This window comes from Prionailurus viverrinus, chromosome A2 (assembly GCF_022837055.1).
Source record: "Prionailurus viverrinus isolate Anna chromosome A2, UM_Priviv_1.0, whole genome shotgun sequence".
NCBI lineage: Eukaryota > Metazoa > Chordata > Mammalia > Carnivora > Felidae > Prionailurus > Prionailurus viverrinus.
In genome coordinates this window covers 76500761-76515823 of record NC_062562.1, presented here as the reverse complement: position 1 = coordinate 76515823, position 15063 = coordinate 76500761, and the positions used below count along the sequence as shown (strand labels likewise).

At 39.9% G+C, this 15063-nt stretch overlaps 1 protein-coding gene across 4 annotated transcripts in view; it reads left to right on the top strand.

Moving 5' to 3' along the window:
• NME8 (NME/NM23 family member 8) overlaps window positions 1-15063 on the top strand; it is a 56056-nt gene that overhangs the window by 28870 nt on the left and 12123 nt on the right. For all 4 annotated transcript variants that reach the window (XM_047839740.1, XM_047839759.1, XM_047839732.1 and 1 more), the window contains exons 11-14: window positions 1011-1186; window positions 9788-9932; window positions 10815-10922; window positions 13153-13304. In XM_047839740.1, the coding sequence (XP_047695696.1) occupies window positions 1011-1186; window positions 9788-9932; window positions 10815-10922; window positions 13153-13304 (581 nt within the window). The remainder of the gene's footprint in view (window positions 1-1010; window positions 1187-9787; window positions 9933-10814; window positions 10923-13152; window positions 13305-15063) is intronic.

Here is a 15063-nt window from a genome sequence, read left to right as displayed (position 1 = left end):
ATACTCTTGCAACTTTTCTACCAATTTAATTTTTTCAAAATAAAAAGTTTTAAAAACACACTCATATATATATATATATATATATATATATATATATATATATCCAGGCAAAATAAAGTATTAGAATTGAACATTACAAGTGCTAAATTTAATAAAGAAGGACATGATGTGAAAACAACATTTATGAAGTAGATATAGTCATCAAAAAGTGCCCTGATAGAATTACATATACTCTATAAATATATGTAGCCTTAAATCCCACACATACATTTTCTTTGTTTACAAGAAAGCCTTAACACATTTTTTAAAATTAAGATTTCACCACACGCATTTGCTAGTTATAATCCAATAAAATTGGAAATAAACAATAAAAAGATGACTGGGGCGCCTGAGTGGCTCAGTTGGTTGAGTGGCCAACTTCAGCTCAGGTCATGATCTCACAGTCTGTAGGTTTAAGCCCTGCATCGGGCTCCGTGATGACAGCTCAGAGCCTGGAGGCTGCTTTGGATTCTGTGTCTCCCTCTCTCTCTGCCCCTCCCCCGCTCATGCTCTGTGTCTTTCTCTCTCTCTCAAAAATGAATAAACATTAAAAAAAATTTTTTTTAAATATGACCAAAGTGTCTTATGTATTTGAAAACACACCATGTTCTTCTAAATGATCCTTGACTCAAAGACGACCTTAAGGAAAGTAGAAACTACCTGGAAAGCTTAACATGAAGGAAAGAAAAACGTGTTTAACCATATTTTATGTTGGTCTTCTTTATCCTCCCAAAAAGTCAAAACATACATGATTTCATGTAATTGAGTTTTGGATTCGTTCAACAAAAAATTGAATTAAATGCATATTTTTTGATTTGATAGAAAGATACAACTTTACATGAAAATTTAATTTTTGTTTATTTTATTAAACCATTAAAGTATTTGTGAACTTATTACCAGTTTTAATTTTCTGGCATGGTTATTAAATTTCAGCTTACAATAATCTTAAATTACATTTTGGATTTCCACAGTTTACAAGAATATCTGGAAAGACAACATATATCTCAGCTCTGTGATATTGAAGAGAGTATAGCTAACGTTAATAAGTTTATTGATATGTTCTTCCCTGATTTTAAAAGTATGAAAAACCTCAAATTAGAAAAGATCCTGGCATTACTTCGACCAGATCTCTTTCAAGAAAAGAAAGGTAAGAAATAAATATAAATAAACCCTAGTATAATTGCATCAAAGGCTATTATTTTAAAATTTAACATTGAAGAAAAAAGCACCTGAAATAAGAAATTTAGTTAATACTAATCTAATTTCTCAATGATAAAGAATAACACATTTTTGTAGGTAAAGAGTTTGCAAATTATTTTCTAACATTTGAATTTGTTAAAGTAGATTTTAATATGGTAGGACTTATTATATAATAAAGATTGGACTTTATATCTGAAATGCCTTGAATTAATGCACCTCCTCATTAATTGTGTGATTTGATACTTTACCAAGTCTATTTCTTCATGTATAAAATTCAGAAGATTAAAATGAGGGGCATCTGGCTGGCTGAGTTGGTGGAGCGTGTGACTCTTGATCTCGGGGTCATGAGTTTCAGCCCCACGTTGGGAGTAGAGCATACTTAAAAAAAATGAGAAAACATAAAGTGCCTGGCACTTGAAGGGTGCTAGTTATTTTTTTAAGTTTGTTTATTTTGAGACCGAGAGAGTGAGTGTGAGTGGGCGAGGGGCAGAGAGAGGGAGAGAGAGAATCCCAACGAGGTTCCACATTGTCAGCCCAGAGCCCAATGCAGGGCTCAATCTGGTGAACTCTGAAGTCATGGCCTGAGCCAAAGTCCAAAGTGGGATGCTTTTAACCAACTGAGCCACCCAGGCTCCCCAGGGTGCTAGTTATTTTTAACCTTATCCCATATTCACCTGGCAGTGGGAATATGACAGAATAAGAATTCACACCATACATGCACACTCTTAGTTCTTTTTTATAGCTGGTATATATGGGAATACAGTTGATATTTGTATATTGACCTTATGTTCTTTGACTTGGTAAACTCACTTGGTTCTAGAAGCTTTGGTGTAATTTTCTTAGGAATTTCTATGTAGACCAGGGTTTCTCAACTTCAGACGTACTTACTTTGGGGGCTAGATAATTCTTTTGTTGAAAGGGGCGTTATCGTGTGCGCTGTAAAATGTTTATAGCATCCTTGGCCTCTAGTCACTTGATGCCACTAGCATCCTCTCCGCCCCCAGCGCGATAACCAAAAATATCTCCAGACATTGTCACACGCACCCTTGCAGGACAAAGTATCAGGCCAAGAGCCCGTGACGGGGACAGTAATATCATCTGCAAATCCAGACGGTTTTACCTCTTTCTTTGGAAGTGTCTTCCGCTTACCTCATTGAACTAGCTAGAACTCTCTGTGGATGCTAGCAAGATGTTAGGCTTGCTTTATGCTTTCCCTTACAGCAAAGCACTCGGTCTTTTACTGTGAAGCACAACATTAGCTCTAATATACCCCTCACCTAATTTTTAAAAACCCCACCTGTTTTTAGTTTGGGGAGTTTTTTTTTTTTTTTTTTTTTAATATCATGAATAGATATTGTGTTTTCTCAATTATTTTTTCTGTATCTACTGATCTGATTATATTTTACTTTCTTGAGTTTGAGAATATGGTAACTACTTTGATTTTTGAATGTTGGACCGGCCTGGCGTCCTTCAGAAAAGCCACACTTGGTTGTATGTTGTTCTTTTTAAAATAGCTGGATTTGATTTTTTTTAATATTTTGTTGAGGCGTTTTGTGTCTACATTCATGAGAAATATTTGTTGTTTTCCTTTCTTGTAGTGTCTTTATCTGGTTTTGGTGTCAGGGTAATGCAAGCCTTATAAAAGTGAGATAAGAAGTTGTCAGTCCTAGGGGCGCCTGGGTGGCGCAGTCGGTTAAGCGTCCGACTTCAGCCAGGTCACGATCTCGCAGTCCGTGAGTTCGAGCCCCGCGTCGGGCTCTGGGCTGATGGCTCAGAGCCTGGAGCCTGTTTCCGATTCTGTGTCTCCCTCTCTCTCTGCCCCTCCCCCGTTCATGCTCTGTCTCTCTCTGTCCCAAAAATAAACGTTGAAAAGAAAAATTTTATAAAAAAAAAAAAAAAAAAAGAAGTTGTCAGTCCTCTTCTCTGGAAGAGATCATGTATAATTCATGTTACGTCTTTCTTAAATGTTTATTAGAATTTACCAGGGAAACTTATCTGGGCCTAGAATTTTCTTCGTTAGAATGTCTTAGCTTTGTTTTCCTTCTTAAATCCTTTAAAATATGGACATATTTTTTGAATAACCAGACCATATTTTTGAAAGGTTTTAGATTTACAGAAAAATTAAGAAAGATAGGACAGAGTTTCCATATCCCTATCCACCCCCTTCCAACAGCTTATCCAATTAACACCTTATATTATGGTGAAATATTTTTATAATTAATGAACCAGTATTGAAATGTTATTAACTCAAGTTCATAGTTTACAATAATGTTCACTCTTTGTTTTGTACATTCTATGGGTTTTTTTTTTAATTTTTTTTTTAACGTTTATTTATTTTTTGAGACAGAGAGAGACAGCATGAACGGGGGAGGGTCAGAGAGAGGGAGACACAGAATCCGAAACAGGCTCCAGGCTCAGAGCTGTCAGCACAGATCCCGACGCGGGGCTCGAACTCATGGACCACAAGATCATGACCCGAGCTGAAGTCGGCCGCCCAACCAACTGAGCCACCCAGGCGCCCCCATTCTATGGTTTTTAATAAATGCATAATGTCATGTATCCCCTTTACAGTATCACACAGAATAGAATCACTGCCCTAAAAAAAAATCCCTTTTCCTATTCTCCCTTCCTCCCTCCCAACTTCTGGTGACCACTGATCTTTTTGCTGTCTCTAGTTTTTGCTTTTTCCAGAATGTCATACAGTTGGAATCATAGAGTATGTGGCTTTTCAGACGGATTGCTTTCACTTAACAATATGCACTTAAGACACCAAAAATTGTGTTGTAATTTTTTGCTTTTCAACAGTGCTGACTTTTTTTTTTTTTTTAATTTTTTTTTTTTTCAAAGTTTATTTATTTTTGGGACAGAGAGAGACAGAGCATGAACGGGGGAGGGGCAGAGAGAGAGGGAGACACAGAATCGGAAACAGGCTCCAGGCTCTGAGCCATCAGCCCAGAGCCTGACGCGGGGCTCGAACTCACGGACCGCGAGATCGTGACCTGGCTGAAGTCGGACGCTTAACCGACTGTGCCACCCAGGCGCCCCAACAACAGTGCTGACTTTTTAAAGAACTTCAGAGGAGGAAAATGTTTATTATATTCACCCAGATATTTACTGTTATCTTCCATTCCTTTTGGAAGTTCCACGTTTCCCTCTGATATCATTTCCCTTCTACTCAAAGAACTTCAGCACTTTTTTTTTTAAGAGCAGGTCTGGTGGCAATAAATTCAATTGGTTTTCTCTCATCAAAGAAGGTCTTATTTTCTTTCTTTCAAAAAAAATTTTTTTAAGTTTATTTTTTGAGAGAGACAGAGCACAAAGCAGGGAGGGGCAGAGAGAGAGAGAGAGGGAGAGAGACTCTCAAGCAGATTTTACATTGTCAGTGCAGAGACCGATGCAGGGCTTGAACTCACAAACCATGAGATCATGATTTTAGCTGAAACCAAGAGTCGGATGCTTAACTGACTGAACCACCCAGGTGCCCCAGAACGTCTTTATTTTCATTCCTGAAGGATATTTGTACTGATATAGAATGCTGGTTTTCCAGTTCATTTCCTTCAGCACTTTAAAATTGTTGTGCCACTGCCTTCTGGCTTTACTGGTATCTAATGAAACATCCGTGGTCATTCAAAGCATTTTTTCCCTTATATGTAACATAGCTTTTTATTTGTTTATTTATTTTGGGGATTGCTTTCAAGATTTTTTCTTTGGTTTTTAACAGCTTTACTATTATGCATGTGAGTATACTTTTCTTTGAGCTTATCTTTGACTTTGGGGTTCCTTGAACTTCTTGAATCTATAAATGTCTTTCACTAAATTTGAGGAATTTCCCACCATTATTTCTTTAAATTATTTGTTCCGTGCCAATTCTTTCACCATCTGGGACTCCAAAGATACAAATGTTAGATATTTTGACATTGTCCTACAGACTCCTGAGGCTTTGGCCTAAATTTGTTTTCTCTGTGTAGTTCTAATTGGATCATTTCACTTGTGTTAGCTTTAAGATTGAAATCTGTGATCTCCTTGTTGGCATTCGGCCCATCCAATGAATATTTTATTTCAGTTGTAATGTTTTTCAGTTTTGCACACCTCATTCGGTTCATTTTTGTAACTGCTGTTTCTCTGCTGAGAACTTTCATCTTTCCAGTCATTTCAAGAGTGTTCATCCTTACTTCATGGAGCATTATAATTGCTCCTTCAAATTCTTTATCTGAATATTTCAATATCTACATTGGAGTTCTTGAGATTTACTTAGTTCTTTTTTTTTTTTTAAGTTTTTATTTATTTACTTTGAAAGAGACACAGGGGACGGGGCAGAGGGAGAGGGAGAGAGAGAATCCCAGGCAGGCTCCACACTGCCAGCTCAGAGCCTGATGTGAGGCTCGAACCCACGAACCATGAGATCATGGCCTGAGCTGAAGTCCAGAGTCGGAAGCTCAACTGCCTGAGCCACCCAGGTGCCCCAAGATTTTCTTAGTTCTTTATAGGTTGCATAATTTTGTATTGTATTTTAGTTCTTGGTCACTTGAGTATTGTTATGAGACTGATGAATCGTGTTAAAGTCTTCTAGAGAATGTTGACTTCTTGTTTGTTTCAGAAGTCAGTTGGTCAGGTTAAGACCACATGTCCCATCCCACTTTCTATGGGTTGTTTCCAATGTCAGTTGCATTTTCAAAGTTTTTGTATGCTATTCTGGACTTCACAGCTTAGAGCTCACTCGGAGACCTAGGTGATGCTCGATACTGAGGTTCAATTCTCAAGCCACTAAGTTGCCACTTATCAGCCCAACCATAGTCATTGCTTGGGGGGGTCAGTCCACTACTTCAAACACAGGTTTAGTCAGTCGCTTTCCCCCCCAGTCCCCACCATCTCTGGCTGTATCTCATAAGCCTCTGTTCTTTGTCCTCTGGATGGATATCTGGAGTTTTAGCCTCCCTGTGCGATTGGGCACAGCCCACGTTTAGGACTGCCTCCTAAATGTGAGAAAAAAGTGGGGGTGAGAAAAAAAGTAACAGGGTTTTTCCCACACTGTTCAGTCCACAGAGGCCCCCCTTCCCAGTCTCACTGGTCAGAGGGAAGGACTTGCTCTCAGTTTTAGGTGCTTGCAGGGCCTCCGCTCCCTTCACAGTACATTTCACGGCTGGGGCTTGCCTTCTAGTAGGTCCAGGAGAGGGAAAAAGCAAAATCAAAACGAAGAAGGCTCCTAAAATGGGGATATCCTCCCAAGTCTCCATCCCACAAGATGGAGTGTAGCAGAGTTTTATTCCTCTCTCCATGCTCAACCCCACCCCAGTTATAATATCTGTGGTCTTAATTTTTGTGACTGTTGTTTGAAGTTTTAGTATACCGATGGTGGTGGTGATGTTACTTTTACGATGCATATCTTATCTTTTGATAATATTTTGCAATTTATATCTTGTTTATGGTCAGGTTTACAACGGGTATGTTTAGAATTTTTCTTATATAAATTGGTTTTCCTGTTCCCACAGTCCTTAGATCTATTAATTTCCCACTTTTTAATCACTTAGTTATATTTTATGTTACCTGAAATATATATATATATATATTTTAAATTTTTTAATGTTTATTTTTGAGAGAGAGAGAGAGAGAGAGAGACAGCGTGAGTGGGGGAGGGGCAGAGAGAGAGGGTGACACAGAATCCGAAGCAGGCTCCAGGCTCTGAGCTGTCAGTGCAGAGCCAGACGTGGGGCTTGAACTCACAAACCGTGAGATCATGACCTGAGCTGAAGCTGGACGCCTAACCGACTGAGCCACCCAGGCACCCCACACCTGAAGCACATATATTTAAACACGTTTTTGAAAAAGATATGTACTTCTTTCGTTTTCTGAACACTGGCATATTTAAGAATATCTTTTGTTACCTTTGTGTATAAAGGAAACTTACCTGACTGTATATTTTTAAGAAATAAATCCCCCATCCCCAAACCTATAGACTTTTTGCATTGAGGAGGAAAGTCTGTTTTCAGCCTGGTTTTTGTTTCTTTGCAGATAATTCAGTTTTTGTTATGTTTTGTTTGTTTCACTTAGATACTTGTGGAATTTTCCCTCATTACTCAAAAATTTCCAAGATTTTGTAGATATATCAGAATGAATTGGTCATGGAGCACCTGGGTGGCTCAGTCAGTTAAGCCTCCGACTTTGGCTCAGGTCATGATCTCACGGTTCAAGAGTTCGAGCCCCACCTTGGGCTCTGTGCTGACAGCTCAGAACCTGGAGCCTGCCTTGGATTCTATGTCTCCCTCTTTCTCTGTCCCTCCCTCGCTCTCACTCTTTGTTTCTCTCAAAAATAAAACATTAAAAAAAAGAAAAGAATGAACTGGTTTTGGGGTACCTGGGTGGCTCAGTCGGTTCAATGTCTGACTCTTATTTTGGCTCAGGTCATGATCTAATGGTTCATAGGTTCAAACCCCATGACATGCTCTGCGCTGTTAGCATGGAGCCTGCTTGGGATTTTCTCTCCCTCCCTCTCTGCCTCTCTCTCTCTCTCTCTCTCTTTCTCAAAATAAATAAATAAATAAATAAATAAATATTCTTTAAAAAAGAATGAACTGGTTTTTCCATATTTATTTGGTTACTAACCACCTGACTTAGCGATTTGTCTGTGATAGAGGAGATAGAAGATAGCAAAGTGCTCTAGGCTTTGAAGTATGATTTTTATGGATGAGGTTATTCCACGAAGCAACCATACAATTGCTAGGTGCTTTGTCTAGGAGTTCTCTGCATCCCCACACCTGCCACTGAATGTATGCATCAAGTGGCATCACTGAATTACTTGAGGTGACATCTGAAAAGCCTCATGGACACTATGCAACAAAATAAAATATTTATTATCATATCTATCATATTTGTCTACATTGGAATTTGAAGCGGAACCGAATCCTCGAGTAATGAGGTCAAGGAAATGCAATACCATCTTGCAAATAGTGGTACTCCCCATGCTTTTTACTTTAATCATTAGAAACTGAGGCCCCTCTGTGTTGTGTTGTAATTCTTATGATCACCCATCTGAGACAGTACCAACTAAGGAGAGGCTCATTGAGTCTAGTTTCTTTAACTTTATGGAGCTTTGCTTTCCCTAAATATTTTTCCTCAGGTTTTCTCATAAGCCATGACAAGAAGCCATCCTATGCAAATTGTTTGAGGATTTGCTGTCACTTGTAAACTGTTGGCCACTAGGTACCCTCATATGAGAAAACGTTTTTTGTTTTTGTTTTTGTTTTTTTAAATTCAGCAATGCAAAAACCTTACAAATTATTTCAGTCTCCTCTAAGGCTTCCTCCTTAAAAAAATTTTTTTTTAATATTTATTTTTGAGAGAGAGTATGAGCTTGTGGGGGGGGGGAGGGGACTGGGGAGGAGGGAAGGAAGAGGAGGGAAAGGGAAACAGGGAGGAGGAAAGGGGACAGGGGCAGGGAGGGAGACACAGAATCTGAAGCAGGCTCCAGGCTCTGAGCTATCGGCCCAGAGCCGGACATGGGACTTGAACCCACGAACCGTGAGATCATGACCTGAGCTGATACTTAACCCACTGAGCCACCCAGGCACCCCAGGATTCTACCTTTTAAAATCCAAGAACTATGTAAACATTCTGTTTTTTCTTCCTATTGTCTGTGAGCTCGTTCTGAAGCAAATTATTGCTTAAACTCTATAAACTTGTATGTTTTCTTGTTTGTTTTACTCTTTCCTGACAATGGTTTGCTTAGGCTGAGTCCATTAACTCTATTCCATGCCCAACAGGGGAGAGGATGCATTTTCAGCTAGGTTGCATTTTTGGCTTTGAGCGGGGCCCAGTGCTGTCCGGGCCCCGAGTCAGCATTTGTGTTTCGGGTTTTGCCTTCTTTGTTACAAGATGGCCTCACAGCTCCAGGCCTCATGTCGCTGAAATGCCTTAGACAGGACAGAAGGTGGTGTAGGGCAGGGAAGCCGTCCCCCCGGGTACCTCTCTCAGAAGCAGCCCCAGTCCAGGTCCTTTGTGTATCATTGGCCAGATCTGGGCAGCATCGCCACCTGTCCATAAGGAAGGTTGGAGAAGTTGAGTATTGCATTTTCTAGACTTCCACAGTGGGACGTGCGCCAGAGAAGGAGGAGACCGAGAAATACTTTTGGGTTTCCAATCATTGTGTTTCTCCCCAAGTGGGACAAGTAAAATAGGGCTAGTGAAGATATAAACTGTTTACACATACTTCTGTAATTGTGTTAACTCGTTATTTTGGTTACTGTCTATACCCACACACATGCTCGTATGTGCAACTAAGGAAAAGGTTTACTAGTGAGACACCTCTGCTTGTGTGTATGCATGTGTGTGATTCCTGTGTGACGAAAAATCAGACACAGCGTCATAAATCATAATTTGGTACGTTCACCTTAACAATGCTGTTCACCTTAAAATCTGAGAAGCTATTTTTGCCAACTTCTAAATTTCATATGAGGATGAGAGGCATTATATGCCTTCATAATAATACATTCAGTCTGGTATGGATAGCCAGCAACCCATCAGTTTAACACTTATCATGTGACTTTTTATTTAGAGAACGTTTTAGGTATCATCCATGATGAAGGCTTTAAAATACTGATGCAGAGACCAATCGTATTGTCAGAAGAGGAAGCACAAACGCTGTGCAAGGAATATGAAAATGAAGATTATTTTGAAAATCTTATAAAAAAAATGACCAGGTAAAGTAGATTTCAGGTTTAGAAGGCGCAATCTGATTTAGTCTTATTTATCCGTTTAAATTCTAGTTCGTTGACATACAGTGCGATTTTGGTTTCAGAGTAGAATTCAGTGATTCATCACTTCCGTACAACACCCAGTGCTCATCCCAGCAAGTGCCCTCCTTAGTACCCGTCACCCATCTGGCCCATTCCCCACCCACGTCCCTCCATCAGCCCTCAGTTTGTTCTCTGTCTTTAAGAGTCTCTTGTGGTTCATTTGGTTGAGTTTTGAATCATTTAAATCTTCTTCTGAACCTGCCCTGGTCAAGCTGCCACACCTCTCAGTTCTGTAACCATGTGCTGAGTCTCCTTCTTTGCCAGTCTCACCCCCACCTCAAGTCTCTGCTCAACTGTCTCATCTGCTCTCGTCCCCCTGGAATGCTACTGGAGCAATGGAAAGGCCCAGGTGAAGTCACTGGAATCCGCTGAGTCGAGTGCCAGAAATCTGTGGTGTGTGACATCATGTCCAAGTAGAGAACTCACTGACTCTCGAGGGTTTTGGTAGTCCTAGCGATCATTAGTCCAAGGAGAATAAGATGCTAGAAATCTGTCAGGTTTCTGGAAGGGTAAGTGAAATAGCAGCTGGGACAGAAATCCAGCAAGGGTACATGAATCAGCAGGAATATGGGAATACTATATAGGAACCTATCTATCAGAACCAAGGTCCTTCTCTTCCCTTCCTTAGTCTACTTCCATACTTGTATAAGGTGCTCAATATACTCTTGGGAGTACACCGATGGAAATTAGTCTTAGTCATGGTAAAAGAATTATCTCGACTTGTATTATCTATACATATTTAGCTACTGAGCCATAATATACGGCTTTTTTTTTTTCTTTTAACAGCGGTCCATCTCTAGCCCTTGTTTTATTGAGAGACAATTGTTTACAACACTGGAAAGAGTTAATTGGGCCCAGCAGTGTTGAAAAAGCCAAGATATCTCTTCCAGAGAGGTAGGATTCATACCGTGGGTCCCAAACTTTTTTCATGGGAGACACTTTAATTTTATTTTGGATGCGGGTACAAGAGCCACAGCTCCAGTCCAAGAGAGGCTCCCAGAAAAACTACTTTCCCTGATTGTGACTGGAGGCCCAGCCCAATGGCAGCTCAAATAGAGCCAAGGCTTTGCAGACGAAGGTTTTGGGATGCTCGGTGTGGGGATGGGAAGTAAGTGGTGTACCCAGCCAAAAGGCCATCTCTTGGCCTTTAGTAGGAATCAATTCAGGAGAGGAAAGGCCCATCCTGCAAGTGAGCAAGAACAGAGATGCTCTATCAGATACAGAAAACTTGCCATACGTGTTGGTATAATAAATAACAGTACTAATGAAGCATCACATGTAACCGTTGAAATGTTTTCTTTTGGGTAGGATATCTGGAATCTGACTTGTTCTGCATGGACACATTTTACCCCTTATTTAGCTCTACAATTACCATAAAGGATAATAGGGTTAGACAGTCTATAAGTAGTATGAGCAGAATGCCATAGAATCACTTAATGAAACCTAGCATAAAAGGCAAGGTATAGCATTCGAGACAGGAATTCCTATCAACACAAGGCCTACACTTCTAGCCATACTGTTCTAGAAATTACAGTTTCAAGTGTGAAGGTAGTGCACCAGCACGGAGGTACATTCTCCCGGTGAAGGCAGGCACTCAGTAACTGCTCCTCCCTACCCCACTATTATAGTGAGGATTCCAACCAAAGCCCTTATGCCCCCTATGTTGCTACAAGTTCACAGCTAATCTTGACTGTTATTTTTGGTTCCTCCTTTCCCAGTTTCCGTGGCTCCACCCAGTTCCTTCAGGTTGCTGTTAGAATAACTCAGCAGAGCTCTGCCCTTTCCTGCACTTGGGTCAGATTCAGCACTGCCTGGCTTAATCTGAAATAAGGTCACTTGCATAAAGGAGAAACACAGCAACCCTCACACTCATCACCTACTCCCTCTGTCCTATCCTCCCCTTCACACACACTTTTCTCAATAATCATGTCTAACGGCACCACGGAGGCTGGTTATTCTCTGCAGTGAACAGAGTAAGTGCTGGTGATATGTTAGGTGACACCTTATACATTCATTGTGCAAATCCCCTACCCCTGGAATCCCAGGGGTTGGGTCTTGGGTTGCAAACATCTTCAAATCAGAGGTGAGAGAACCGCCAAGGATCAAGTGGGAAGTTCAAGTTGGATAAGGCAAAAAGGAAATCTGAATGCATCAGTAAAAGCAGAGAGGCAAGAAGAGGGTCTGAGGACCGAAAGCCAATGACCAGTAAAGTCAGGTCATTAACAGGAAAGGACATTATTCGCTGTGGCTGAATTTTGTGGGTTGGCAATTCAGGACTATGTGTAAAGGGCAGAGAATGAAATAAGCAGTGTGTGTATCCTCTACTGAACCATATATAGATAAAGAGACAGGAAAAAGGGCAACTGAAAAAAACATCAAGGAGCAACAATTGATTTAGGAAGTGTATGTATTCCTCTATGGTAGAGGAAGCAGATCCAGAATAAACTGCCTAACCCAACATGTCCAGTACCATCAACCTCACTCTTGCCTCTTTACATGAACCCATCCTGTATGCTCCTCTTTTATCACCGTACTTGCTCTGCTGGACGGTTCCATTGCGGTATCTTTTGGATTCAGTGTTTGTGATTCGGGATCCACGTTATAGAGTCAAATGCCATCTCTAGAGCTCGATAATATTTAGTGATGACAGAAGGGAAATGAATATGGAGAGCTTAATAGGCGCCATATGTTTCAAATGTATCATCTGATTCCACCCTCAAAAATCTCCTTCCAAAACAGTTTTATTATTTGTATTTGAGACAGTTCAAGCACAGAGAGGTTAAGTAATTGCCCAATGACACATAGCTAGCGAGTAGTGCAGCCGGGATCGTACAGTCTGCATTTTCATCGCACCAAGGCATCCGTTCATTCTTTCAGAGTCAGCTGTAAATATTCACATCGTGGTTATTTAAATGTTCATGCTCTGTCTTCCTGATGACTGTTACCTCCTTATAAGGAAGTAATATGCTCCAAGCCACTCTGTCATTATTGCCTTTCGCATAATGTCTAGATCAGGAATGAGGTGCTTGATAACTTTTGAACAATTCGTAAAAATAGTGTTCTGTTGTGTTGGCTTATACTGTGTTATGTGATGCTCTAATAGTTCTTGACTTCATTTTCAAAGCTTATGCGTGCAATTTGCAGTGGAAGGTTTGCCTATCAACCAGTTGTATGGAAGTGATTCGTTAGAAACTGCTGAAAAGGAAATACAATATTTCTTTCCCCCTCAACAGACTTTAGCACTGATTAAACCTCATGTAACACAGGAACAAAGAGGTAAATATTTAGAAATGAAAGTCAATGTATACATCCCCTTCAAATTTTGTGAAAATTTTCAAACTATGCAATGAACACCCATATCCCTTGATCTCGATGTTAACAATTAGCTCTTGTCATATTTGTTCTGTCTCCCTCCTTCCCTCATCCTTCTTTCTGTCTCCCTTATAATCAAAATGATGATGAATTTTGTTCAAGTCCTTTTAGAGTTGATGGAGATGACGATGTTTTTCTCCATAGATATATTACCACGAAAGATCATATTAATGATATTTCTAATATCAAGCCATTCTTCCATTCCTGTATAAATTACACTTAATCGTGAGGTATTTTTAAATGTGCTTTTGGATTCTAGTTGCATATATCTTATTTGGGATTTTTCACATTGAGACTGACAATGATATTGGTCCGTCCTTTTCATTTTTTTTGTGCAAGGTTAAATAACAATGTAATACTTCATAAAAAATGTGAATGTCTTTGTTTTCGGCACTCTGGAGGAGTTTAAGCAGCAGTGGGATTGCTATTTGAAGATTTCCCATGAAATCTTTCCCATGAAAATTTCTGGGCCTGGTTTCAATGGTTATTTCTACCCTGTCATTTCTTAGTTTGTTGTCTCTCAAACAAACAGAATTTGATTCATTTAGGAGTTAGTTCTCTTTTTCTAAGTCATTACTTTCTGTTGTTGTTTTTTTTTAATTTTCACCTTCCTTTGATTCTCTAGTAGTTTTAAAAAATGTTTTTCTACCTTTTTAAATTAGATCTTTAATTCATTTATTTTCATTCTCTTATTTTTGTCAATGTAAAATTTTGAAGTTATATGTTTTCCTTGATTACTGGTTTAATCTTCTGATTATCCCATAGATTTTATTTTATTAAAAAAATTTTTTTAATGTTTATTTATTTTTGAGAGAGAGAGAGAGAGAGAGAGAGAAAGCCAGGGAGGGGCAGAGAGTGAAGGAGACACATTTTTTATGAAGCTGTCAGCACAGAGCCCAACGCAGGTCTTGAACTCAAGAACTGTGAGATCATGACCTGAGCCGAAGTCAGACGTTTAACTGACTGAGCCACCCAGACGCCCCTCTCATAAATTTTAATACATAGTGTTGTCATTAACGTTATTTTTTTGAAATTCTGCACTGTTCCTACAGTGTTCTTTCTCTACTTGTCTGCTTGGTGATCATCTCTTACCGTTTCTGTACTTAACACAAAGATCGGCCTTTCTGGAAGTCATCTCTGATCTTCCCAGAGAGAGTTAATGGTTACTTGCCTGTGGTTGCAGGAGCCTTTATACATGGCTCTTTCTTTACAAGCTGTGTTTCCAGGCCAGGCCCTCTAAGCAGACAATATCTAGAAGAAATGTTAATGTTCCATTCACATTTGTTCCCACAGTGCCCCCCCTAGGGCAGATCCTGGTGACCCCCTTTATAGAAGTCCAGTCTTCTTCAGTCTTTCTATCAGTTATGCCCAACTTGACCTTTAGAAACCAGTACAACACTTCTAAGTGTTGGACCAAAGAACAGACTGTTTTATCAGAAAGCGCCCAATCCCTCAGTTGGCTCACTAAATGTAGCCCTTAAAGGTTAGGCGGCTGGTGAGATTTTGACAAGATTTACTTTATTCAATTCCCTCCATGGTGCCTTGCTACTTCAGAGAGAAGAGTTCAGATCGGCTCCCTGCTTCAATCCATATCTAGCAAGGAGTTCCTTGACATTTGTAGCATGGACGTGAAAACATGACTTCACTTTCGGCACAGAGGCAC